This window comes from Sapajus apella, unplaced genomic scaffold (genome assembly GCF_009761245.1).
Source record: "Sapajus apella isolate SASKATOON/1434 unplaced genomic scaffold, GSC_monkey_1.0 scaffold200, whole genome shotgun sequence".
NCBI classification, from domain to species: domain Eukaryota; kingdom Metazoa; phylum Chordata; class Mammalia; order Primates; family Cebidae; genus Sapajus; species Sapajus apella.
The window spans coordinates 310,212-336,650 of record NW_022437140.1 but is presented as its reverse complement, the minus strand read 5'-3'; the positions used below and the strand labels follow the sequence as shown (position 1 = coordinate 336,650).

The window sequence follows — 26,439 nt, the reverse complement described above, 5'->3', positions numbered from 1 at the left end:
TCTCCTGCCTCAGCCTCCCAAGTAGCTGGGACCACAGGTGCCCACCACCACGCCTGGCTAATTTTTGTATTTTTGGTAAAGATGGGGTTTCACCATTGTTGTCCAAGATGGTCTTGAACTCCTGACCTCATATGATCTGCCCACCTCGGCCTCCCAAAGTGCTGGGATTATAGGCATGAGCCACCATACCTGGCCTGAACTTACAGATTTAAATATATTTTATGTGGTTTAATTCACTGCATTTATTATCCTTATGCTCCAGTTCCATTTTTGGCCAGTGAGGACTTTATTTAATTGGCTCCTAAGTTCTTTTGATATGACTCTAGTAGTATCTAATAGATTTCTTGCTTACATCTGTGACAAATACTCTAGCCTATCTTGTTCATTTCACGCTCTGGACTTGGGACCCCCCATTTCTTCAATGTACGACAGTTCCTTCTAATGGAGATGGTATTTGGAGACCACATTCTTGTTACTAGAGATGTTCTTTTCTACTGGGTAAATCAGAGAATTCTGAAGAGTAAAATTATTCTGGTTAAATGTTGAGCATAAAGCATTGTGGTATTTAGCAAAAAGCTCTAGAATGGGAATTAATTCCTCTATTTATTCATTTGTCAAATATTTATTATGTATCATGTGCCCGGCACTTTATGTGCTGGAGATATAACAGTGAACTGTATAGGTAAAAACTCTGCCTTCACGGGAGCTTATAGTCTAGTTAACCCAGGATTCTTGTTGTTAACTGCTGCTAATTATGTTGGCCAACACCGTACCTTTGGGGGTTTTCCTCATTTATAAGATTATAAAATTGTATTATGTGGTCTTGTAGTGCTTCAGTTGAAAAGTTTATTAAATTTTCTTTCTTGCCTCCATGCTTATTCATTGTTTGTGGTGTCCCTTCCTCTCTTTTCCCTAACCTCTTAACAGAGATGACAGAAGAAGAACAGTTTGCTCTGGCTCTCAAAATGAGTGAGCAGGAAGCTAGGGAGGTGAACAGCCAGGAGGAGGAAGAAGAGGAGCTCTTGAGAAAAGCCATTGCTGAAAGCCTGAATGTAAATATGCCATGTTGCAAAAGTTTGTGGAGCTTTGTCAACAGTATTTTTAACTTCTGTGGTGTTGTAGTTGCATTAGTAACTAGATGTATTCATTTATAGGATTTTCACCTAACAAAAATTTCCATAATTATATGAAAGAGTTTTCTTCTACCCCATGGATTTTTCAGTTCATGGTTGAAAAGAATTATAAGTTGATAGCTTCTGAAAAGACTTACTGAATATCAAGAACCCAAAAGGCAGCAAGATAAGATGCTAATTTCTTGTGTTTTGAGAGCAAAGGGAATGAGAACTAGAGGTGGGTAATGGGAAGAAAGAGGCAGTTTTTAAAAATAATCAAATAATGTTAAATTGTCATTTGAATATGCACAACTGAAATGATTTTTTTCTTTTTTTGAGACGGAGTCTTACTCTGTTGCCCAGGCTGGCATGCAATCTTGGCTCACTGCAACCTCTGCCTCCCGGGTTCAAGCAATTCTCCTGCCTCAGCCTCCCGAGTAGCTGGGATTATAGGCATGTGCTACCACGCCCAGCTAATTTTTGTATTTTTAGTAGAGAGAGAGTTTCACCATGTTGGCCAGGCTGGTCTGGAACTCCCGACGTCAGGTGATCTGCCTGCATCGGCTTCCCAAAGTGCTGGGATTATAAGCATTAGCCACCGCGCCTGGCCTGAAATATTTTAAATATGAAGGATACTTGCAAGTGGCAGATCCTGAACCATCTTTATGCCATTTGCCTCACTATTTTAATAAAGTGTTCAGTATAGTGATCTAGTACAACACTTTGCCTTGCACTTTGAATACACTGAATGTGTATTCAATATATGCTGTGAAATTAAATTGAGCATCTGCATTTTGGAGAATAGAAACTCTTAGGAACAGTGACCTCCCATTTTGTCCTTCCTGTGACCCTTCATGTATAGTTCTTTTAATAATAAACCTAGGCTGGTGTGGGATCACTTGTTTCAGAGTTGTCGGCCTTCTGATGCTTCTGCTACCAGATCTCAACCTCTGACCACTGGACCGTCTTCCCAGTCACACCAAGAGAAAACCACAGACTCTGGGATCACTGAAGGCATGTCTCCCTGTTCTGACTCCTTCCATTCATCAAGTATAACTGTACCACAGGGATCTCATGCTGAGAGTAGATATACGGAAATACCCAAGATCCTTTTGGTGATAATAAAGAAGTTAAATCAGGAAGTAGTTGAGATCGTAAGAATATCCAGCATACCTTTATCTCCAAGGAAAAAGCAACATTTGGTTAAAACCAAAGAAAAGCCTTTTTTTTTTTTTTTTTTAACCCATATTATGTAACTCTTGGTAAGTGATAGCTTATAAAGCCCTTTTAAAAAAAGTTTGTCCTTAGCCCTACTTTTTCTCAAATACCTACAGGCATATGGCAGCTGGTACCTCCATCACTGTTTAAAGGCTCACATATCAGTCAGGGAAACGAGGCTGAGGAAAGAGAGGAGCCTTGGGACCACACTGAAAAAACTGAAGAGGAGCCGGTCTCTGGCAGCTCAGGAAGTTGGGACCAGTCAAGCCAGCCAGTGTTTGAGAATGTGAACGTTAAATCTTTTGACAGATGTACTGGCCGTTTGGCTGAGCACACACAGTGTGGGAAGCTACAGGAAAGTACTGGGACGGGTTGTGCTTTTCTCAAAGCTGCCCAGGGTAGGGGGGACACATCTAGGCACTGTCTGCCTACCCTAGCAGATGCCAAAGGCCTCCGGGACATTGGGGGCACTGTGCACTACTTCTGGGGTATTCCATTCTGCCCTGATGGAGTAGACCCTAACCAGTATACTAAGGTCATTCTCTGCCAGTTGGAGGTTTATCAAAAGAGCCTGAAAATGGCCCAGAGGCAGCTCTTGAAAAAAAAAGGTTTTGGGGAACCAGTGTTACCTAGACCTCCTTCTCTGATCCAGAATGAATGTGGCCAAGGAGAGCAGGCTAGTGAAAAAAATGAAGGCATCTCAGAAGATATGGGAGATGAAGACAAAGAGGAGAGGCAGGAGTCTAGGGCATCTGACTCGCACTCAAAAACCAAGGATTTCCAGGAAAGCCCAATTAAAAGCTTGAAAGAGAAACTTTTGTTGGAGGAAGAACCAACAACCAGTCATGGTCAGGTAAGGGTCAGTGATGCTGTAATTAAGGATGATTTATTGACAGATTAAAACAAGGATTATTTTAGCTGTTATTTTTGTGGTCTCCCCCACCTTGATTATTAAAGTAATACATGTTCACTATAGAAAATTAGGAAAGTACAGGAGAATATAAAGAAGAAAAAAACTACCTATAAGCCCAGCCCAAGAAGTAATCATCATTGTTTCTTTCTTTTTTTTTTTTTTTTTTTCCTGAGATGGAGTCTCACTCAGCAACCCAGGCTGGAGTGCAGTGGCGTGATCTTGGCTCACTACAACCACCGTCTCCTGGGTTCAAGCGTTTCTCCTGTCTCAGCCTCCCAAGTAGCTGGGATTATAGGCACCCACCATCATGCCCAGCTAATTTTTGTATTTTTCGGTAGAGACGGGGTTTCACTGTGTTGGCCAGGCTGGTCTTGAACTCTTGACCTCAGGTGATCTGCCCACGTTGGCCTCCCAAAGCGCTAGGATTACAGATGTGAGCCACTCTGTCTGGCCAATCATCATCATTTCTATGCATACAAAAATACATTAAAATTTTTTTGGAACAAAATGACTACTCTTCAGTGTAAGTTTTGTTCCTTCCCCTACTTTATAGTTTATCTCAGATCATTTCTTATGTATTAAGTATACCTGAGAACAGTAAATATATGATATATTCCACCACAGGTATACCATCATTTATTTTTGTTTAAATTTTTTTTTTTTTGAGACAAGGTCTCGCTTTGTCCCCAGGCTAGTGTGCAGTGATGCCATCTTGGCTCCCTGTAGCCTCCACCTCTGGGCTCAAGCGATACCCCCACCTCAGGCCCCCGCAATAGCTGGGACCACTGGTGCACACTACTATGCTGAGCCAATTTTTATATTTTTTGTAGAGATGGGGTTTAACCTTGTTGCTCAGGCTGGTCTTGAACTCTGGAACTCAAGCCATTCACCTGCCTTGGTCTTCTAAAGTGCCGGCATTATAGGCATGAGCCAACACACCTGGCCTAAAATTTTTTATTATTTCTAAAATTAAATTTTTGAATAGGTAATAATATTCATACAGTTCAAAATTCAAAAATATGTAAGTAAAAAGTCTAACTTCTCTCCCTATCACCCAGCCAACCAGTTCCCCTCTCTGGACTCAATTTGTGTTACTAGTTCTAGTGTATCTTTCCAAGGTACTTTTATCTGATACAAGCAGTGTACATATTCTTATCCCTACGTTCTTTTGCACAAATGATTTACACATTATTCTCTACTTTTTTCATTTAATATCCTAACGAAATAATTACATAACAATGTATAGGATTTGTTAATTTTTTTTTTTGGATGTGAAAAATACCATGTGTGGATTAGTCAGTTTATTTTATTCAGTACCATATGTTGGGCATTTAGGTTGTTTGCAGTATTTTACTATTACAAATAGTTAAAATGTCCAGAGGACATTTCATCCAAATGGAATATATTTGTATTATATGATAATTTTGTGTAGCTGTAATTGATGGACCCAAAGATACATGTATTTATTATTTCATTAGCTGTTGCCACATTGCCCTCTATAGAGGTCATATACATTTACATTCCCACTGGCAGTGTATGAATACTAGTTTCTGCAGACCCACAGTAGTGCAGTATTGTCAGACTTCTTCATCTTTGCCAATCTGAGAGATGAAAAATGGTGTCTCAGTGTAGTTTTAATTTGCATATGTCTTACTATTTGTGAGGCTGAACTTTTTTCTCACGTCTAAGACTCATTTGTATTTCCTTTTCTGTCTGTTAGATCTTATGATCATTTTTTGATAATCTATTTTTTTATTGGTTTGTGGATACCTTTTATATAATAGAGAAAGTAGTCCTTTGTGATATAAAGTATGGATAGTTTCCCAGTTATTTTTCCCACTACATAATGGTGTATATTTCTTATTTTGCTTGTAGTGGTTTTGTATAGTTTATTGAAACCATCTTCATTTTGGTAATTTAGTTTGCGTTTTCTGACATAGCTAGATTATATTGTATATGAAAGCTTATATCTTATTTTTTCCCTCTGAACATTATAAAAGCAATAATATAATTGTAAACTACATATAGATTATAATTTTAAAGAGTATTCTGTTCCGTGACTATGTTTTTTCTTGCTATTTCTGTTACCAGGCTTTGATTTTTGGTTTTGTTTTACTGTTACTTTATTCATTTTATACTGTCGGTCTTATGATAAAGATTCAAGAAATGTTAACTTTGAGGAGCTTCATAGCATAGAGAACATGAATTTTGACTTTTGTGTTTTAATAATTATGCGTTTTTTTGACCAAGTCACTTAACCTCTTTGAATCTCAGTTTTACATCTATAAAATTGGAATAACAATTCCTGTCTTTCTACAGTTACTTTAGAGATTAAAGTGAATTTGTGTAAAATGTCTACTATAATACTTAGGAGTTTATAGGCACTGAACAACTGGTAGTTTTCTCTAAGGGATCAAAGGTTATCCATTGGGGGCATGCCTCTAGGAATCATTATTTCCTAGTAACCATCTTCGTTCACATTCTGGAAAGATTGTTATCTGGGAAGAGAAGGCATTTTAATTAAAAAAAATTTCTTTTTTTTTTTCTGAAGTTTTATCAGCAGAGAGGCATTTTTAAGAAACAGTTCTTTTAGTGACTGGCTTCTTTTCCAAAGGAAAGTTAGATAATGCTTATGATAAATATTCTGTTTGTTCTTTCCAATTCAGAGATGCTGCTGCTTAAAGTAATAAATTAACTCCAAAGAGCAACACTTAATGATTTATTGTAATTCACGTTGTTAGCTTGAAAGATCCCAGGGGCCAGAGCTCTAGATCATAGACTTGTGTCAAGTTTGAAAGCAGTGCCTTTGCAGTAGCCTGGAAGTAGTCAAAATCTAGTGGCTGGTCTTAATTAGATTGAAGTTCTTTGACTCTTAACTTCAGGAGCAGGCCGCCAAATACTATCAGTTGATACTATTTGCTACAGTAAACTAAATTAAGTTAGCTTAATTAAAAAGAGGACTTGGCTGGGCATAATGGGAATGCCTATAATCCCAGCACTTTGGGAGACCGAGGCAGGAAATTCGTTTGAGCCTGGGAGTTTGAGACCAACCTAGGCAATATAGTGAGACCTCATCTGTACTAAAATGAATAAATGCCAGGCGCAGTGGCTCATGTCTGTAATCCCAGCACTTTGGGAGCCAAGGTGGGCAAATCACCTGAGATTGGGAGTTCAAGATCAGCCTGACCAACATGGAGAAACCCTGCATGCCTGTAATCCCAGCTACTTGGGAAACTGAGGCAGGAGAATCACTTGAACCCCAGAGGCAGAGGTTGCGGTGAGCTGAGATCGTGCCATTGCACTTTAGCCTGGGCAACAAGAGGGAAATGTTGTCTCAAAAAATAAAATAAAATAAGACTATAACCAGGCCCAAAGGAGGTACTTGGCATCTGTAATTTTTCTGCATCTTATGATTATATTGTGTCTGCTTAATTTATCTCCCTGCAGACGTGCATTCTTTGCTTTTGTTTTTCAGGTGTAGGTTGAAGACACTGATCTTACAGCTCTCAAACTTATTACAGGTTACAGGAGACTTACTGTCTCCCAATTCCATTTTAAATTTTCAGGAAAGGATTTATGGCCCATTTGATATCAGTAGCTCAGTCAGCTGTGGCCTGAAGGAGGTTGCTTGTCAGATGGGCTGTGAGCCCACTGCTAATGGGATGGGAGGGGTGAGGGACAGTCCTCAGTAAAAGGAGACAAGGCAGACAACCTAGTAAGTATCCAGCATAGGCATTAACTTTAATTTTAGAAATCACTTGGAGATGTTAAAAAATTCTGAAAAGTTTAGAGTCAAGTTAAAAGCTTATACCATCCAGTGATGTATTCCTTCATCTTTTTATCTTTACCAATTTTTTGTATGGTTCAGATAATATATTTTTTGTATCTTTATCTTAACATTATGTAAACATTTTCTCATGATGTTAAAATTATCTATATATTTCACTTTATTTAGAGATGGAGTTTTGTTCTTTTTGTCCTGACTGGAGTGCAATGGCATGATCTCAGCTCAACACAACTTCCGCCTCCTGCGTTCAAGCTCTTCTCCTGCCTCAGCCTCCTAAGTAGGCTAATTTTTAAAATATTTTTAGTAGAGACAAGGTTTCTCCATATTGGTCAGGCTGCTCTCAAACTCCTGACTCAGGTGATCCGCCCGCCTTGGCCTCCCAAAGTACTGGCATTATAGGTGTGAGCCACTGCACCCAGCCATATTTCACTTTTAATGGCTGTATTATATTCTAGCTTATGAATTTACCATAATATTTCAAACGTTTTTCTATTGCTGGTTATTTCAGTTGTGATATCTTTCTATATGAAAGTTTTCTTTATTCCTGATCAGTGCACTTAAGCATAAGAGCCATAAAAATGATGGGTTAAAGAGTTACGAACAGAGAGACTTGGTATTTATTGCCAAATTGCTTGTCAGAAAGGCTGTTAAAATTTGTATTCTCTCCATTTGGCAATATGAGAATATCTAGTTCACTGCAGCCTTGCCAACAAAGAATTGTACCTTTAAAACACAAACTTACTAATTTTATAGGCAAATATTGAAAGCCTTATGATTGTAATTTTACCTCTTGATCTTTTGCTTTCAGGAAATGTAGGTAAGAAAGAATTTGTTAAACATTGTCCATGGAACACGGCTTTGCTGGAGCTCCCTGTATTTGAGACCTCTTGGTTGATAGAGATAGCAAGAGAGTTTCAGAAATAGGGACTCAGAAGAACTGTCACTTTGGGGCACATGACTTAGTTTATATTAAGTTTATTAAAGCTTTAGAATCAGATGATAACTGGTTTTTGTTATCACTGATACAAGATAAAGTTGCTAATGAAGGCCTACAGATCACCTTCAAAGCATCATTTCAAGGAGTTGGAAGTGGTAGTATGTTGATGTGGTATGAAAGCAGTATGTTATTACATACTGCTTTTCAGAATCTGATTCTTAATTTTACAGTCTGGATATTGGATTTTTTTTCTCAGAAATGACCAGATTGTGTGGGGTTGTGAGAATTGACTTTGATTTGCCAAACTTCAAGCTGATGTATGTATACAAAATGACAGTTTATTAATTTATTATGGAACAGAGACATTTTCAATGACCAGAATATTCAGATCTGCTATCTTCTGTTTTCTAGAATGAAGTTATCTAGAGGGTTGAAATAATAATAAAAAAATGGAAATGTTAAGGGATGGTTCAACTCGTCTATGGAAAAACCTAATAAACTACCAGTGTCACACAATAGAGGACATTTCTGTGATGACCAGATGATGTGTCTATTCATTTTTACTTTTTTTTTTTTTTTAAAGATGGAGTTTCATTCTGCCACCCAGTTTGGAGTACAAGTGACACGATCTTGGCTCACTGCATCCGTTGCCTCCTGGGTTTAAGTGATCCTGCCTCAGCCTCCCAAGTAGCTGGGAATCACAGGCACACACCACCATGCCCGGCTAATTTTTGTATTGTTTGTAGAGACAGGGTTTCACTATGTTGGCCAGGTTGGTCTCAAACTCTTGGCCTAAAGTCATCTGCCCACCTTGGCCTCCCAAAGTTCTGGGATTACAGACATGGCCACTGTGCCCGGCCTCATTTTCACTTTTAAGTATTAAAAATACTCTTTGATAATGGATCTTCAAATTTTTTAAAAGATTCATTGTAAACCATCCCTTCCTTATTAATATATTATTTTTTCAGGAAGAAGAATGTTTTGATTAGGCAATAGCTTCCTTAAATTTTTATTTCTGCCATGTTTTTCTGTTCACCTTGATTAGATTTGGTACTCTAAATTTTATTTGCTGATTTTGCTATCCTATGTTCATACTCTGGAAGAACCTCACTTTATGTTCAGATTACTGCCTTTGAGGTGTAAATTTAGAAATGAAAATTATGTATTGAAATGAAGACATTCTTGGGATTCTACATCGAAATGATTAGGAAGAGGATCATTTGAGTAAATATAATAGTAATTTTTAGTGCATGGATTTTAGAGTCAGGCAAGTCTCGGTTCTATGATTTTGACCAACTGTATGACTTGGGGCAAATTATTTAACCTCTTGAAGTTTCATTATTTAAAAAATTTAGTGGTTTTTGTTTCTTAAGTTTCTTGTGAAAATTAAAGTAGATAATGAATGTAAAGTGATTAGCACAGGCCTGGCATTGAATAGAAACACAATAATTTTTTTAAACAATTACACTGAGAAGGTTTGAGATATGCTTTAGCCTAAGGCAGAGATGGAGGTGCCTTATAACTAACTTACTAGTGCCTTGATTACATCTTAAAACCAAGGCTAGTTTATTATAAGATAAAATTCTGTTAAATGGACACTAGGTGTCAGCATTCTCTCTCTCTCCCTCTCTCTCCCTCTCCCTCCCTCTCCCCCCCTCTCTCTCTCTCTCCCCCCCCCCCCCCCGTCCTCTCTCTTCTCTCTCTCTCCTTCTTTTTTGAGATTTCAATAAAAACCTTGTCACCCCTGAGTTCAAAGGAAGAGATAGGTTAAATATTTATTGCTGTTGTACTTTAGTCCTCTGGTAGTTTTGTTAAGCCTTATTTTTCATAATGACTACATTCTCTATTATTGCACAACTTTCCTTTTGACTGAAAACTCAGCTATTCCTGATTTTTAAGTGTATTTCATCATTTAACTGAATGGTAGCGAGATTCCTAGAGAGATGCCTAACTTGTTTAGGTTATTTATATCCCATTAGGAAACATTGAAAACTTCAGCTAGTAGCTTTACATCTAGTGGAAGAAGCCTCACAGCCCAGGCATTTCCTCAGAAGTCTGCCTAAGGTAGCAATAGCTACCTTTTCATAGCCACTTTTTCTGTGATCTTCTGTGCATGTATGTTTAATGAGTTGGTATTTGTACCAACTTTACCATTAATCAATGAAAATAATTTTTGAATCAAGAAAATAATCTTTCCTTACATAGTCCTTATTCATTTTCTGAGAAGATAATCCTGTAGCCAGATAAAAAAACCACAGTGGCAGATTTGTAGCTAAGAGAATCTTTATGACCTTCTCTTTGGATGTCCTACGTTATGGCCTGGTTTTTCTCAGAGAGATCGCAGATTGCAGTGTTCATCTCAACTCAGTGTTTCCTTTGAAAATTGGAATTTTCTGTATATTTTCCTTTCCCCCTACACAAACTTTATGATTGTTTTTCCGAAATAAAAATTCATTTAACTTACCAATTAATGTTGATATAGGTCTTGCATTTTATGAAGTGCATTGCATACATTATCTTGTTTGATTTTCATAATAACGCTCTGTTAGGCAATTGTTAGTATCCATTTTAAAATGAGGAAAGAGATTCAGATGCCATTTACCCAATCACAAAGTTGGTAGGTGATTTAGTTTTGCTTTAAATGCCAGTCTTCTGACTTTACAGGATGTGCTTGTTTTACTGAAACTTACTGGCTTATGGAAAATATTTTCTTCTCATTGCTAATTGTTGAGAGATAACGTGGAACGACTAAATTTTTTTTTTTTAAAGGAAGAGACGGCAGTTCACCTGTACCTCTATATTTAAGATATTACGTATTTCTTTGCAGTCCTCCCAAGGGATTGGTGAAGAAACTTCTAAAGAGGGAAACTCTGTACCTGCTTCACAAAGGTGAGAGATTATGTGTTGCTATGAATTCTCCTCTGATGGTGCTAGTATAAGGGAGATGAACCACGTGAGTGAGACTGTACATGAACAGCTTGCCAGATAACTTTAAGCCCTTTTGTAAGTGAAGACTAGGAGAAATTTTATTATTATCTATAAGCTCTCAGATGTGCATCTCATAGAAGCCCAGAATATTAGAGCTGGAAGAGATCCTAGAGGCCATCTTGTCCAGGCCAGCTATCTTGGCATAAATCTCATTTATATTATTCTTGAAAAGTGGTCACACCCTACTGTTCTCTTAACTAATTACCCCAGTTTTCTAAGCCAATTTTAAAGCTCTACACTGATTTCTTATAGTTCTTCTATTCTTACCCCTTTTCCCAAACCCTGCTTATGCTTATTTTGTCTGTATATCTTAACCTTATACATCTTTTAAATTTACTCTTGAGACTTACATCGTCTTTCAAGTCTTCATATTATTCAGGCTACACAGGACCTGTGTCACTCTCACTGTCTGTCCTGTGCTACTTTTAATCTGTTTGTGTCTCCTCTGTCCTGTAAAGTGTCGTTTTTGCATTGCCTCCTCCACTGTTGTTGCTGATTGATTGATGGGCTACCTTCTAAGTCTTCTTTCTTTAATAATAGATAGCAGTTGATTGTTTATAAACTGCACTACTAACTGGATCATGCTTCCAGTTACTTTTACTTGCCCTTTTTATCTGGTAGTTGAGTTTTGAGAACTTCTCAAGAACTTAATTTTGAACTGCATGACTATGTTCTCCCATATGGGAGTTGAAGCCCAATTGCCATTTGTTGTAGTCAAGGTGATAGTCTTACTTCTGACAGTACTTGGTATTCCTTCCTGGGCTAAAGAATATGGCTTTGGTTTGATTTTCCTGCTGTTAAGACAGTTTTGGAAGTGGTTTTAACAGAGAAGGCTTCTACTCCCTGTAGGCCTCTGCTTTATTGTGGTGAGCATTGTGCAGAGCAGATGTAGGTTTCAATAAATGATTATACGCTTTGTCACCAGGAGAGAGTTGGAATCGCAGGCAATGTGGTTTGACTTCAAATTGATTAGCCCATTTTATAAATGTCAGAAAATTGTTTTGTGATGGACCCTTTGAATAGAGCACTAATGTTACATGCAGAGTAAACTATGTCTGGCTTGGGTTTATAACAAATGGTATGGTATGTTTTATTTAGAGAGAGAAATCACTTGTGGTTTTCTTTCAGGATTTAGTTATTTATCATGAGTTCAGTCATAGCTATTCTCTCTTCTCTGTGGTTCTTGGTTGATGTGAGGATTTCTGTTTTTAAGCATCCTCTTGCATACTTGATCAAACTAATCATAAAGCTCTGTCAAACATGAGGGGGCTAGCTCAAATGCTCAGATCTTCAGCCATGTGTTCCTATGTCAGGAAGAGATTGTACTCCATGAGCAGGCAGGGAAAACCAGAAGGTTGGATGAGGGAAGCTATTCATAATTAAGTTTTTCTTAGAAGAGAGATTCAATTTATGTCGGCAGGTTTTTGCTGCAGGGCGGTTTGGAATTTTATTTTATTTTTGTTGCTTGGAAAGCTACATCTTGAGATAAAGAGGGAATTTAACTGCAAAATAAGGAGAAAGTTAGCTTGTTGTCAGAAAAATCTCTGTGTCTTCTCTTGTGAGTTTACACATCTCCAGCCTTCAGAAGGCTGAGATGGAGGCTATCACCTGTGGCATCCTTAAATTGGAGTGGAGTTTTTGCCTTCTGTGATATTCACAGACAGTTCTTACCCTTTGACCTTCCTTTGTGAGAACTCCAAAAGGGAATTTGTTTTCATTCAGTGATTTCACTGGAACTGAAGTTGTAAGCATGTTTATTTTCCATATTTCTGGCCTAGAGTTTCCAGTACTGATTCCTTGCTTTCCTGTTGTGCTTTTGTGGAATTAGGCAGCAAGTATCAGATTACCTGTGGCTTTGTGAGTGACTCACCATTGCTTTTGGTCCTATGTTTTGATTTATTTTACGGGGAATTCATTGGGATTTGGTTCTCTTTCAGTGTTGCTGCTTTGACCAATAAGAGAAGCTCAGTCCCTCTGCCAGAGAGTTCTGCAGAAGAAATCATTGTTTGTCCTGGTAAGTACCCCACTGTGATTTTACTGAATTTCTGATACCTGTCTACCTTTTCATGCTTATTAATTTTCCACTGACTCTTCAAACCCGCTCTCTGGAGGTTTATATGTAATTGATACATGTTTGTACATATCTCCACACATGTATACATACACACATATAGGTGTTTTTAATGGACATTGGCTTTTATTCTCAATCTTTTCTCTCCTTAGGGGTAATTTAGTTTTGAAATTAACATTACTTTTTTGTCTCCTTGATTCTTTACCAGCCTCATCAGAAACGGCAGCAAAGCATCAGGAATAGCACTTACTTTACTGTACTTTCAGAGCCTTTTGTTATTTAATTTGTTTAAATCACTTTAGAGACAGGATCTCGCTTTGTCACCCAGCCTGGTGTGTGTTACTGTGATCATAGCTCACTGCAGTCTTGAACTTCTGGGGTTAAGTGATTTTCCCTCCTTGGCCTCCCAAAGTGCTGGGATTATAGAGGTGAGCCATTGTGCCTGGACTTCAGAGTCTTTTAGTAGTTAGTTTTTATATTGCCATTTGTTGGGGTCTTATTGCATAGGAGGTCCAGAGTTTGAGTTTTGTGCTTGTTCTGTCATTGTTGTTTTTTTTTTTTTTTTTGAGAGAGTTTCAGTCTTGTTGTCCAGACTGGAGTGCAATGGCACGATCTTGGCTCACTGTAAACTCTGCTTCCTGGGTTCAAGTGATTCTCCTGTCTCAGCCTCCCAAGTAGCTGGGATTACAGGTGCCCGCCACCATGCCCAGCTAATTTTTTGTATTTTTAGTAGAGACAGGGTTTTACTATGTTGGCCAGGCTGGTCCCAAACTCCTGACCTCATGATATGCCCACCTCGGCCTCCTGAAGTGCTGGGATTACAGGCGTGATCCACCGCACCCGGCCATCACTGTTATTTTTCATCTTAGACAAAATGATTAACCTGGTTAAGTACTTTAGCTTGCTTTTTGTTAATTATAAAAATTAAAAGATACGTACTTTATTTTAGGCAGAAGAGATGCTCATTCAATGTTGCACATGGATAGATTTAGATATACAAAACAATTTAAAATGAACTAAGATACTTACCATCTAAGGAAACTCCTGAATCATTGTGTGATATGAAGCATTATTTTGTGATATGAACTACTACTTTGTAAGGAATTTGTTTTAGACTATATTTTCCTTCCTGACTTCTGAAAAGTATAGCCCACTGTATTTATCATTAGCCTCATTCATGTGAGATTGAGGGACTTCCTGCTGTTGTTTAACTTTGAACAGCAAGTATACAGATGTTACCATAAGTCATATCTGGTTTTCCCTCAGGTCTCATATAGCCTGTAAGGGTTAGAGGTACTCACAGTTTTCTTATTTTGGTTTCTTCAATGTTTTTCCACAGAGACTCAAACTTAGTTCGCATGTAATCTAGGAAAGTTTTATAAATATTTTTAAACATCTGGTAGTCTATCATAAAGGTCTTTATTTATTTTAAAAATTGAACTGTGTTGACAGTTTTGTTTGTTTGTTTTGAGATGGGGGTCTTGCCCAGGCTGGAGTGAATGGCTCACTGACTGCAACCTCAAACTCCTTGGCTTAAATGATCCTCCCACCTCAGCCTCCTGAGTAGCTAGGACTGCAGTCATGTGCCACCCCACCTAATTTTTAAAACTAAGACTTTTTTTTTTTTTTTAAGTAAAGACAAGGTCTTGCTGTGTTTCCTAGGCTGGCCTTAAATGCCTGGGTTCAAGTAATCCTCCCACTTGGGCTTCCTAAAGTGCTGGGGATTATAGGCATGAACCATTATGCTCACCCTATGTTGGTTTTTACTGAAAGTGGCTCCTTAATTCATTTGAAATGTGTTTGGATTACTGCCTAACAATACCCACTAAGAGACAACACTACCAAGTACTCAGATTTTGGCAGGAGCACCCAAGAATGCTGTGCTACCCTTGTGAAAGAAAGCTTTCCCCCTCTCTGTCCAGGACTACTGACTTCCTGGAAGGAAATCACTCAGTCTTTATAGGATGATGGTGTGTGATACGGGATCTTACAGGAGGAACCTGCAAATATATTGATCTTGAAAGGCCTAGTTAATGAGAGGGAAAAGCAAGGCCTTCATACTGAGGTTAGATAGCTTTTATGATCATGACTTGCTGTCATTAGCCTACTAATTAAGTCCAACTGTTTGCTGATATAAACCACTTCCAAATGAGATTGCAAAAGGTATTCATTACATTAATGTTCCTTTTGCTAAGAAAGTATAACTATTTCACCATGAAGCCAAACTCCTGGGTTTCTTTTTAAATATATAATTTAGAAATTATATATATAAATTGTTTGAAAAAAATTGTTCCAAATGGATGAAACACACGTTTAGTGTAGTGTGTTACCTGTTTCCTTTTGTTTCATATTTCTGACAGTTCAGGGGTCTAATATTTAAGATTCCAATATCTTTTTAGTGTTACTTAGTTGAAGACACAAAATTATAGCCTATGCCCACATTTTGCATGCTTCTAGCATTGCTTATTTCTGAGAAGCTAATGCCCTCTTAGTTGGACATTTTAGCCATTCACGGAAAGCTTAATTGAAGACTTTTTTTTATTGCAGTCATCTAAGCAGTGAATGGTTCTTATTTTTAAATGTACTGAAGGTCTTTTTGAATATACCTTTCAGGTTAACAGAGACGATTTTAAAGTTTATGTACTGTAAGCCTTTTTCCAACAAGGTGGTATGTGTGTGTGTGTGTCCAGTTTTCAAAAAAATTTGGATTTATTAAAATACAGTTAATTCTGGAAATTTATTTAATTCTTCCTTAACGATTCAGAAGATACATTATAAACTTGCAAGATGCTCTATTTGCCTAACATTGGCTATTTATTGTATTTGTGAAGCACAAAAGTACCAGTTAGAGGTACAGTAGATACCATATCAGATAACAGATAACTTACTGGATTTGCATTCTGCATCTTAGTTTGGGTTCCTATAACAAAATACTCCAGACTGAGTGGCTTATAAGCAATATAAATTTATTTATCACAGTTCTGGGGGCTGGAGAGTCCAAGATTAAGACGTTGGCAGATTTGGTGTCTGGTGAGAGCCATAGATGGCACTTCCCACTGTGTCCTCACATGGTGGAAAGAGGGTGAGAGAGCTCTCTCGGGTCCCTTATAAAACGGCACTAATCCCAGTCTTTTGAGGGAGGACTCTATGCTGATGACCTAATTACTTTCCAAAGGTCCCATTTCCTAATATTATCACATTAGGGTTGGGATTTCAACATACAAAGTTTGGGAAGTACACAAACATTCAGTCTGTAATGTTTCTTTTCCAGATATATTGGTGTTTTTTAAAGATAATTACTATTTTTTGTTGTTATATTAAGTGATCTGTGTCTACAGCAGAGGTTGGCAAACTTTCTTTTTTTTTTTTTTCTTTTTTCTTTTTTTTTGAGACAGGGTCTCACTCTGTAACTCAGGCTGGAGTACAGTGGTGTGATCATAGCTTATTGCAACCTTGAACTCCTGGCCTCAAGTGATTCTCCTGCTTCGTCTTTCCAAAGCATTGGGATTGCAGGCATAAGCCACTGTGCCCAGCAAAACTTTTCAAAGAGAAAAGACTAGGTAATAAATATTTTAGGACCTGTGGGCCATATAGTCTGTTGAGACTATTTGGTTCTGCCATTTTAGTGCAAAAACAGCCATAGACAGTACATAGATGAATGAGTATGGCTGTGTTCCAATAAAACTTTACTTAGAAAAATAGGCAGCTGGACCCCAGCTTACAGTTTCATATTACTGGTTGCTAGTACAATGCTTGGGACTTGATGTTCAATTAATATTTGTTGAATTAATAGATGCTGCTTAAGAATATATTAAAGAAAGGCATATATTTGTCTAGAATGTATATTCTATTTCTGGTCCCAATTTCTGTTTTTGCTAATCCTCTTTTACCTCAGCACTAACATTGACAGGTTCTTGTTTTCTCTCAAATCAATATACTTTAAAACTAGAATTACAGTGGAAATAAGCCAATTGGTCAGTGAATATACAATGGTGATGTGCCTGTACAATGGAATGCTACTCAGTAGTAAAAAGTATGAACTATTGATATTATATGACAACATGGTCCATCTTAGACACATTATGGTAAGTGAAAGAAGCTGGACACAAAAGACATGTGATTCTATTTATATGACATTCTAGAAAAGACAGAATTAAAGGACCATAAAGTAAACTGGTCTTTGTAAAGAGTCTGTTGGAGTGACCAAAGTGGTAGAAGATTGACTGCAGAAGGGTACAGAGAACTTTTTGGGGGTGTTGGAAATGTTTTATATCTTGATTATGGTAGTGGTTACATGGTATAAATGCTACAGTGTATAAATGGTTTATATTTGTCAAAACACATTAAACTATATGCTGAAAATTTGTGAATTCTGTTATTTGTAAATTATGCCTCAGTAAAGCTTTAAGAAGAAACAAATTAGATCTATTAATACATTACCACCATCATATTATAATATCCTAAACTTTAGGGAAAATCGGCATGTTTGTTTTTTTAACTGTGAAAACACAAAATGAACATTAATGGGATTTTAATTTTTTTAAATTACAGAGACACAGCTAAGTTCTTCTGAAACTTTTGACCTTGAAAGAGAAGTCTCTCCAGGTAGCAGAGATATCTCGGATGGAGTAAGAATAATAGTGGCAGATAAGGAGGTGAATATTTTCCTTTATATTTTTTCTCAGTGGTTTCTTTCTGCTGGCAGTCCTCTCTGATGCAACATTGACATTGGCCTGAAAGATTTAGGTGGCAGGGGGCTTTTAGTTTTGGGGGCACTTATATCAGGGAGAGATTTTTATAGTTAAGATTAGTTCAGCACTGTTTCTAAAAATAACAGTAGTTACCATTTCTGGAGTACTTTTGTATGCATTATTTCTGTTACAGATGGGGAAACAGAGGCTTAGGATGTTTAATTTGCTCTAAGTCATACTGCTAATAATGGTAGAAATAGAACACAGGTTTGAATATGAAGTTCTAGGGCATTTTTTTTATTATGTACCAATAAGTAACAGAAACAGTCTTGGAAAAAATTACTATATTTATATTATGATGTATACATAACTTTCAGCCCTAATTTCTGTATGTGATCAGAAATGCAAAGTCATGATAGCTGCATGATAAAACAAATCTCTGTTTGCATCATTACCTTTCCTAAATTTATATATCTGGCAGTAAACATAAAGCTGATTGATACAAGTTCATACTTCTGATTAAGATTCTCAGTGTATATATTTTTCTTTTTCTTGGGTGGGGGTGGAGTTTCACTCTGTTGCCCAGGCTGTAGTGCAGTGGCACGATCTCAGCTCACTGCAGCCTCTACCTCCCAGGTTCAAGCAGTTCTTTTGCCTCAGCCTCCTGAGTAGCTGGGATTACAGGCATGCACCACCACACCTGGCTAATTTTTTATTTTTAGTAGAGACAGAGTTTCACTGTGTTGGCCAGGCTGGCATTGAACTCCTGACCTTAAGCAACCCACCCACCTCAGCCTTCCAAAGTTGGAACCAGAGCCAGACTTTGTCTCAAAAAAAAGAAAAGTACCTTTTTATATGCTGGGATTTTTTTTTTTTCTTTTTTTGAGACAAAGTCTTGCTCTGTCTCCCAGGCTGGAGTGCAGTGGCACGATCTTAGCTCACTGCAGCCTCCACCTCCCAGGTTCAAGTGGTTGTCGTGCCTCCATCTCCCGAGTAGCTGGGATTACAGGCATCCATCACCATGCCTGGCTAGTTTTTGTATTTATTAGAGACAGGGTTTCACCATGTCAGTTAGGCTGGTCTCAAACTCCTGACCTCATGATCTGCCTGCCTTGGCCTCCCAAAGTGCTGGGATTATAGGCATGAGCCACTGTGCCAGGTCTGAGATTTTTAAAAAACAGTTTTTACAATAGAAGTTAGATCCTCTCCCTGGTCTCTGCACTGCAGGTAACTTGGATAAAAATTCTGCTTTCATGAATCATGCACACTGCCTTGTTCTCTGGAACCTGATCTGTCACAACTGACAGACCGAGATTCCCTGATGCCAGTGGTGGTAGGAAAGACGATGACACTCCCTGCTGCAGAACGACTGAGAACAGATCCTGATCCATAATGTCATAATGGCCTCTGGATTGTTTTCCCAGGAGGAAACAGAATTTTCTAAATAGGGATGTGGGAACAGAGTATTATTACCATAGTCATCCTAACATACAGAAGAAGCCCTTAGTTAAGTGATTTCATACAGTGATTTCATACCCATCCACGACTGCAAAAGAGACCATTCTTTGTTTGGGTCAAAGAGCATGAACCTGGTTTAGAATTTATAGTGTACATATCTGTGCTACTACACATCAAATAGATGGACTCGTACAGCCTTTCTCACATTGAATGTCCTCTTTTTGGTGTTGCTGTTTACTGATATCTGTGGATGTCTCTAAATAGTCTTAGAAGTTTCCATTAAAAGAAGTTAGAGATACTGTAGTTTTCAAATCATTGAATAATCACTTACTAGTTAAAAGTCACTGACTAGACAGAATGGAACATTTTACCTGCACAAAGATAGTATAAAGAGTGTGGACTCTTGCCATTGGAATCTGTATAGGTCATCTGTCCTAAAATCTCTTCTTTACTGGAAGGTGGTATGGTGTATTACACAGAGCTTGAGCATTGCAATTAGAAGACATGGCTTTAAATCCCAGCTCCACCATGTTTTGAATGTTAGGCAAATTAATCGTTTTATTCATTCACTAGGCAGCTATTTATAGTTTGCATATTTTGTGCTTTTAGACTCTTGGGATACAAAGATAAATAAGAAAAACAGTTTCTGTACTCAGATGGTTCTCGTAAGGGAGGAGACAGACATATAAACAGATAATTGTAATTATAATGTGGTCTGACAAAGGTAATGACAGATTCCCAGGGCATTAGGGAAGCACAGAAGAGAAAGCCTTTTCTGAATTTCAGTTCTTCATATGTAAAATGGAGGCAGAAATATCTGTTTGACTCAGTTGCTCTGCAGATGAAATTAGTAAAAGAATATAAAACACGACCGGGGGGATCCAAGATGGCCGTTTAGGAACCACTCAGGATTGCAGCTCCCAGTGAAAGTGCAGAGGGTGAGTGGACGCTGCATTTTTATTGCCCACAGACTAGGAAATTCCCAGGTGTAGAAGCCCCATGGATCACCAGCACGGCTATGTCGGCTGGCGCGGCTGCTTTGCCCTGCACGGCTGCTTTGTTAGCGCCCCGGCGCAGCAGTTCTCCATACAAAATACACTGGTCCGGGTGCCCTTTTGGCTGGCGATTGGAGCCACAGGAAGTCGCCCATTCATCTGTTTAAAAAGAGGACTGAACAGGGAACCAGGACAGTAGATTCCAGGGCAAAAAAAGCGCCACGAATCTCAGTGCCACTGTTTAAGCCAGCGCAGTGAGTCGCCACACGGGAAAGCACACAGATCCCAGCGCCTCCTCAACAGGCGCCTGGAACACCAACTTAAAAAAAAAAAAAAAGGCTCTGAGGCAGGGAACCAGGCTATCAGGCTTGGCTGGTCACACCCCCACAAAAGAACAGCAGTCAGAAACTCTCTGGATTGAGAGTTTCACAGCAAGCGCAGCTGAACTCGGGATGGTCCAGCTCTGTGGGGGAGGGGTGTCCGCCATTACTGAGGCAGCCCACCACTACGGAGGTAGTCAGCCATTGCTGAGGCAGCCCGCCGTTGCCAAGGCAACCCCCCACTACAGAGAGACTCCGCCTTAACAGAGGCAGACCACCATTGCCGAGGCAGTTCTAACTTCACCCATATAAATAGGACTGCAGGAAAGTTCACTTGGCAGCTGGGTGGAGCCCACAGCAGCTCAGCAAAGCCTCTACAGGCAGACAGTGACTAGGCTGCCTCCTTGCTGGGCAGGGCAGCTCTGAAGGAAAAAAAAGAAGGCAGCAGCATAACGGAAACTCATAAATAAAGCCCTAAATCCCTGGGACACAGCACCTGGGAAGAAAAAGCGGTTTATGAGTTCTGCTGCAGCAGACCTAAACGTACCTGCCCAGCAGCTCTGAATGAACAACGGAGCTCACAGCTCAGCATTTGAGCTCCTATAAAGAACAGACCGTCTCCTCAAGCAGCTCCCTGACCCCTGTATATCCAAAGAGCCACCTCATAAAGGAGAGATCAGACTGACACTTGGCGGGTATCCTTCTGGGACAAAGATAGGAGAAGAAGAAAACTGGTAAAAACCCTTACTGTTCTGCAGCTGCTGCAGTTGATCCCTAGGCAAGCAGGGCCTGGAGTGGACCTCAGCAGACCTACAGCAGAGGGGCCAGACTGTGAGAAGGAAAACCAAGAAACAGAAATAACCCATCATCAACAAACAGAATGTCCACTCAGAGACCCAACCTGAAAGCCAGCAACTACAAAGACGACAGGTGGATAAATCCATAAAGATGGGAAGAAACCAGCGCAAAAAGGATGAAAACATCCGAAACCAGAACACCTCTCCTCCTACAAGGGATCACAACTCCTCACCAGCAAGGGAACAAGGTTGGATGGAGAACGAGTGTGATGAAATGACAGAACCAGACTTCAGAAGGTGGGTAGTAAGAAACTTCTGTGAACTAAAAGAACATGTTCTAACCCAATGCAAAGAAACTAAGTACCTTGAAAAAAGATTTGACGAAATGCTAACGAGAGTGGACAAAATAGAAAGGAATATAAGTGAACTGATGGAGCTGAAAAACACAACATGAGAACTTTACGAAGCGTGCACAAGTATCAACAGCCGAATTGACCAAGCAGAAGAAAGGATATCAGAGGTAGAAGATCAACTCAATGAAATAAAAAGGGAAGGCAAGAATAGAGAAAAAAGGGTAAAAAGAAATGAACAAAGTCTCCAAGAAATGTGGGACTATGTGAAAAGACCTAATCTACGTTTGATAGGCGTACCCGAATGCGACGAAGAGAATGAATCCAAGCTGGAAAATACTCTTCAGGATCTTATCCAGGAAAACTTCCCCAACCTAGCCAGGCAGGCAAATATTCAAGTCCAGGAAATACGGAGAACACCACAAAGATATTCGTCAAGAAGAGCAACCCCAAGGCACATAATCGTCAGATTCACCAGGGTTGAAATGAAGGAGAAAATACTAAGGGCAGCCAGAGAGAAAGGTCGGGTTACCCATAAAGGGAAGCCCATCAGACTCACAGCAGATCTGTCAGCAGAAACCCTACAAGCCAGAAGAGAATGGGGGCCAATATTCAACATCCTTAAAGAAAAGAACTTTCAACCCAGAATCTCCTATCCAGCCAAACTAAGCTTCATAAGTGAGGGAAAAATAAAACCCTTTGTGAACATGCAAGTTTTCAGAGATTTCGTCACCACCAGGCCAGCTTTACAAGATCTCCTGAAAGAGCCTCTACACGTAGAAAGGAACAACCAGTACCAGCCACTCCAAAAACATGCAAAATGGTAAAGAGAATCAAACACAATGAAGAATCTGCATCAACTAATGGGCAAAACAGCCAGCTAGCACCAAAATGGCAGTATCAAATTCACACATAACAATATTAACCCTAAATGTAAATGGACTAAATGCCCCAATCAAAAGACACAGACTGGAAAATTGGATAAAAAGCCAAAACCCATCGGTGTGCTGTATCCAGGAAACCCATCTCACATGTTAGGATACACAAAGGCTCAAAATAAAGGGATGGAGGAAGATTTACCAAGCAAATGGAGAGGGAAAAAAAAGGAGGAGTTGCAATTCTCATCTCTGATAAATTGGACTTTAAAGCAACAAAGATCAAAAGAGACAAAGAAGGACATTACATAATGGTAAACGATCAATGCAACAAGAAGAGCCTAACGATCCTAAATATATATGCACCCAATACAGGAGCACCCAGATACATAAGGCAAGTTCTTAATGACTTACAAAGAGACTTAGACTCCCACACAATAATAGTGGGAGACTTTAACACCCCATTGTCAATATTAGACAGATCAACCAGACAGAAAATTAACAAGGATATCTAGGACTAGAACTCAGACCTGGACCAAGCAAACCTAATAGACATTTACAGAACTCTCCACCCCAAATCCACAGAATATACATTCTTCTCAGCACCACATCACACCTACTCTAAAATTGACCACATAATTGGGAGTAAATCACTCCTCAGCAAATGCAAAAGAACGGAAATCGTAACAGACAGTCTCTCAGACCACAGTGCAATCAAGTTAGAACTCAGAATTCAAAAACTAACTCACAACCACACAGCTTCATGGAAACTGAACAACTGGCTCTTGAATGTTGACTGGATAAACAATGAAATGAAGGCAGAAATAAAGATGTTCTTCGAAACCAACGAGAATGAAGACACAACATACCTGAATCTCTGGGACACATTTAAAGCAGTCTCTAGAGGAAAATATATAGCAATAAGTGCCCACATGAGAAGCAAGGAGAGATAAAAAATTGACACCCTATTGTCAAAATTGAAAGAGCTAGAGGAGCAAGATAAAAAAGACTCAAAGTCTAGCAGAAGACAAGAAATAGCTAAGATCAGAGCAGAACTGAAGGAGATAGAGACACAAAAAACCCTTCAAAAAATCAATAAATCCAGGAGCTGGTTTTTTGAAAAGACCAACAAAATAGACAGACCACTAGCCAGATTAATAAAAAAGAAAAGAGAGAATAACCAAATAGATGCAATAAAAAACGATAAAGGGGTTATCACCACAGATTCCACAGAAATTCAAACCATCATCAGAGATTATTACAAACAACTCTATGCACATAAAGTAGTAAACCTGGAAGAAATGGATAAATTCCTAGACACTTGCCTCCTCCCAAGCCTAAACCAGGAAGAAGCCGAAACCCTGAACAGACCCATAACAAGGTCTGAAGTTGAGGCAGCAATTAAGAGCTTACCACCCAAAAAAAGCCCAGGTCCAGATGGGTTCACAGCCGAATTCTACGAGACATACAAAGAGGAGCTGGTACCATTCCTTCTGAAACTATTCCAAACAATACAAAAAGAGGGAATTCTTCCCAGATCATTTTATGAGACCAACATCATCCTGATTGCAAAACCCGGCAGAGACTTAACAAGAAAAGAAAACTTCAGGTCAATATCCATGATGAACATAGATTCAAAAATCTTCAATAAAATACTGACAAGCTGATTGCAACAGCACATCAAAAAGCTTATCCACCACGATCAAGTAGGCTTCATCCCGGGGATGCAAGGCTGGTTCAACATACGCAAGTCTATAAACGTAATTCACCACATAAACAGAACCAAAGACAAAAACCACATGATTATCTCAATTGATGCAGAGAAGGCCTTTGACAAAATTCAACAGCCCTTTATGCTAAAAACCCTCAATAAGCTAGGTATTGACGGAACATATCTCAAAATAATAAAAGCTATTTACGACAAACCAACAGCCAATATCATACTGAATGGGCAAAAACTGGAAGCATTCCCCTTGAAATCTGGCACTAGACAAGGATGCCCTCTCTCACCACTCCTATCCAATATAGCACTAGAAGTCCTAGCCAGAGCAATCAGGCAAGAAAAAGAAATAAAGGGTATTCAAATAGGAAAGGAGGAAGTCAAATTGTCTCTATTTGCAGATGACATGATTGTATATCTAGAAGACCCCATTGTCTTAGCCCAAAATCTCCTGAAACTGATAAGCAACCTCAGCAAAGTCTCAGGATACAAAATCAATGTGCAAAAATCACATGCATTCCTATACATCAATAACAGACTTAAAGAGAGCCAAATCAAGAACGAACTTCTATTCACAATTGTCACAAATAGAATAAAATACCTAGGAATACAACTAACAAGGAACGTAAAGGACCTCTTCAAGGAGAACTACAAGCCACTGCTCAACGAAATAAGAGAGGACACAAACAGACGGAGAAACATTCCATGTTCATGGTTAGGAAGAATCAATATCGTGAAAATGGCCATACTGCCCAAAGTAATTTACAGATTCAACGCTATCCCCATCAAGCTACCAATGACCTTCTTCACAGAACTGGAAAAAACCACCTTAAACTTCATATGGAACCAAAAGAGAGCCCGCATAGCCAAGTCAATTCTAAGCAAAAAGAACAAAGCGGGAGGCATCACACTACCAGACTTCAAACTATATTACAAGGCTACAGTGATCAAAACAGCATGGTACTGGTACCAAAACAGAGATATAGACCAATGGAACAGAACAGAGGCCTCAGAGGCAACACAACATATCTACAACCATCTGATCTTTGACAAACCAGACAAAAACAAGCAATGGGGAAAGGATTCCCTGTTTAATAAATGGTGTGGGTAAAACCGGCCAGCCATGTGCAGAAAGCAGAAACTGGACCCCTTCCTGACACCTTACACTGAAATTAACTCCAGATGGATTAAAGACTTCAACATAAGACCTAACACCATAAAAACCCTAGAAGAAAATCTAGACAAAACTATTCAGGACATAGGTGTAGGCAAGGACTTCACGACCAAAACACCAAAAGCATTGACAACAAAAGCCAAAATAGACAAATGGGACCTAATCAAACTCCACAGCTTCTGCACAGCAAAAGAAACAGTCATTAGAGTGAATTGGCAACCAACAGAATGTGAAAAAATTTTTGCAGTTTACCCATCTGACAAAGGGCTGATATCCAGAATTTACAAAGAACTAAAACAGAATCTAAGAAAAAAACAAGCCCATTCAAAAGTGGGCAAAGGATATGAACAGATACTTTACAAAAGAAGACATACGTGAGGCCAACAAACATATGGAAAAATGCTCATCATCACTGGTCATCAGAGAAATGCAAATCAAAACTACATTGAGATACCGTCTCACGCCAGTTAGAATGGCGATCATTAAAAAATCTGGAGACAACAGATGCTGGAGAGGATGTGGAAAAATAGGAACACTTTTACACCGTTGGTGGAGTGTAAATTAGTTCAACCATTGTGGAAGACAGTGTGGCGATTCCTCAAGGGCCTAGAAATAGAAACTCCATTTGACCCAGCAATCCCATTACTGGGTATATATCCAAAGGATTATAAATCGTTCTTGTATAAGGACACATGCACACAAATGTTCACTGCAGCCCTGTTTACAATAGCAAAGACCTGGAACCAACCCAAATGCCCATCGATGATAGACTGGACAGGGAAAATGTGGCACATACACACCATGGAATATTATGCAGCCATCAAAAATGTTGAGTTTGTGTCCTTTGTAGGGACATGGATGAACCTGGAAACCATCATTCTCAGCAAACTGACAGAAGAGCAGAAGATCAAACACCGCATGTTCTCACTCATAGGTGCGTGTTGAACAATGAGAACACATGGACACAGGGAGGGGAGCACTACACACTGGGGTCAGTTGGGGGGAAATAGGGGAGGGACGGTGGGGGGTGGGA

At 39.0% G+C, this 26,439-nt stretch overlaps 1 protein-coding gene and 1 long non-coding RNA gene across 6 annotated transcripts in view; both read left to right on the top strand.

Moving 5' to 3' along the window:
• Positions 1-26,439, top strand: part of UIMC1 (ubiquitin interaction motif containing 1) — a 169,025-nt gene that overhangs the window by 83,873 nt on the left and 58,713 nt on the right. For all 5 annotated transcript variants that reach the window (XM_032269844.1, XM_032269848.1, XM_032269843.1 and 2 more), the window contains 6 exons: positions 928-1,052; positions 2,021-2,126; positions 2,447-3,183; positions 10,795-10,856; positions 12,893-12,969; positions 17,578-17,681. In XM_032269844.1, coding sequence (XP_032125735.1) covers positions 928-1,052; positions 2,021-2,126; positions 2,447-3,183; positions 10,795-10,856; positions 12,893-12,969; positions 17,578-17,681 — 1,211 coding nt within the window. The remainder of the gene's footprint in view (positions 1-927; positions 1,053-2,020; positions 2,127-2,446; positions 3,184-10,794; positions 10,857-12,892; positions 12,970-17,577; positions 17,682-26,439) is intronic.
• The window catches only part of LOC116543906, a 10,481-nt gene continuing 2,835 nt past the window's right edge, over positions 18,794-26,439 (top strand). The window contains exons 1-2 of the long non-coding RNA XR_004265754.1: positions 18,794-20,025; positions 20,314-20,316. This is a non-coding gene — a long non-coding RNA (uncharacterized LOC116543906). The remainder of the gene's footprint in view (positions 20,026-20,313; positions 20,317-26,439) is intronic.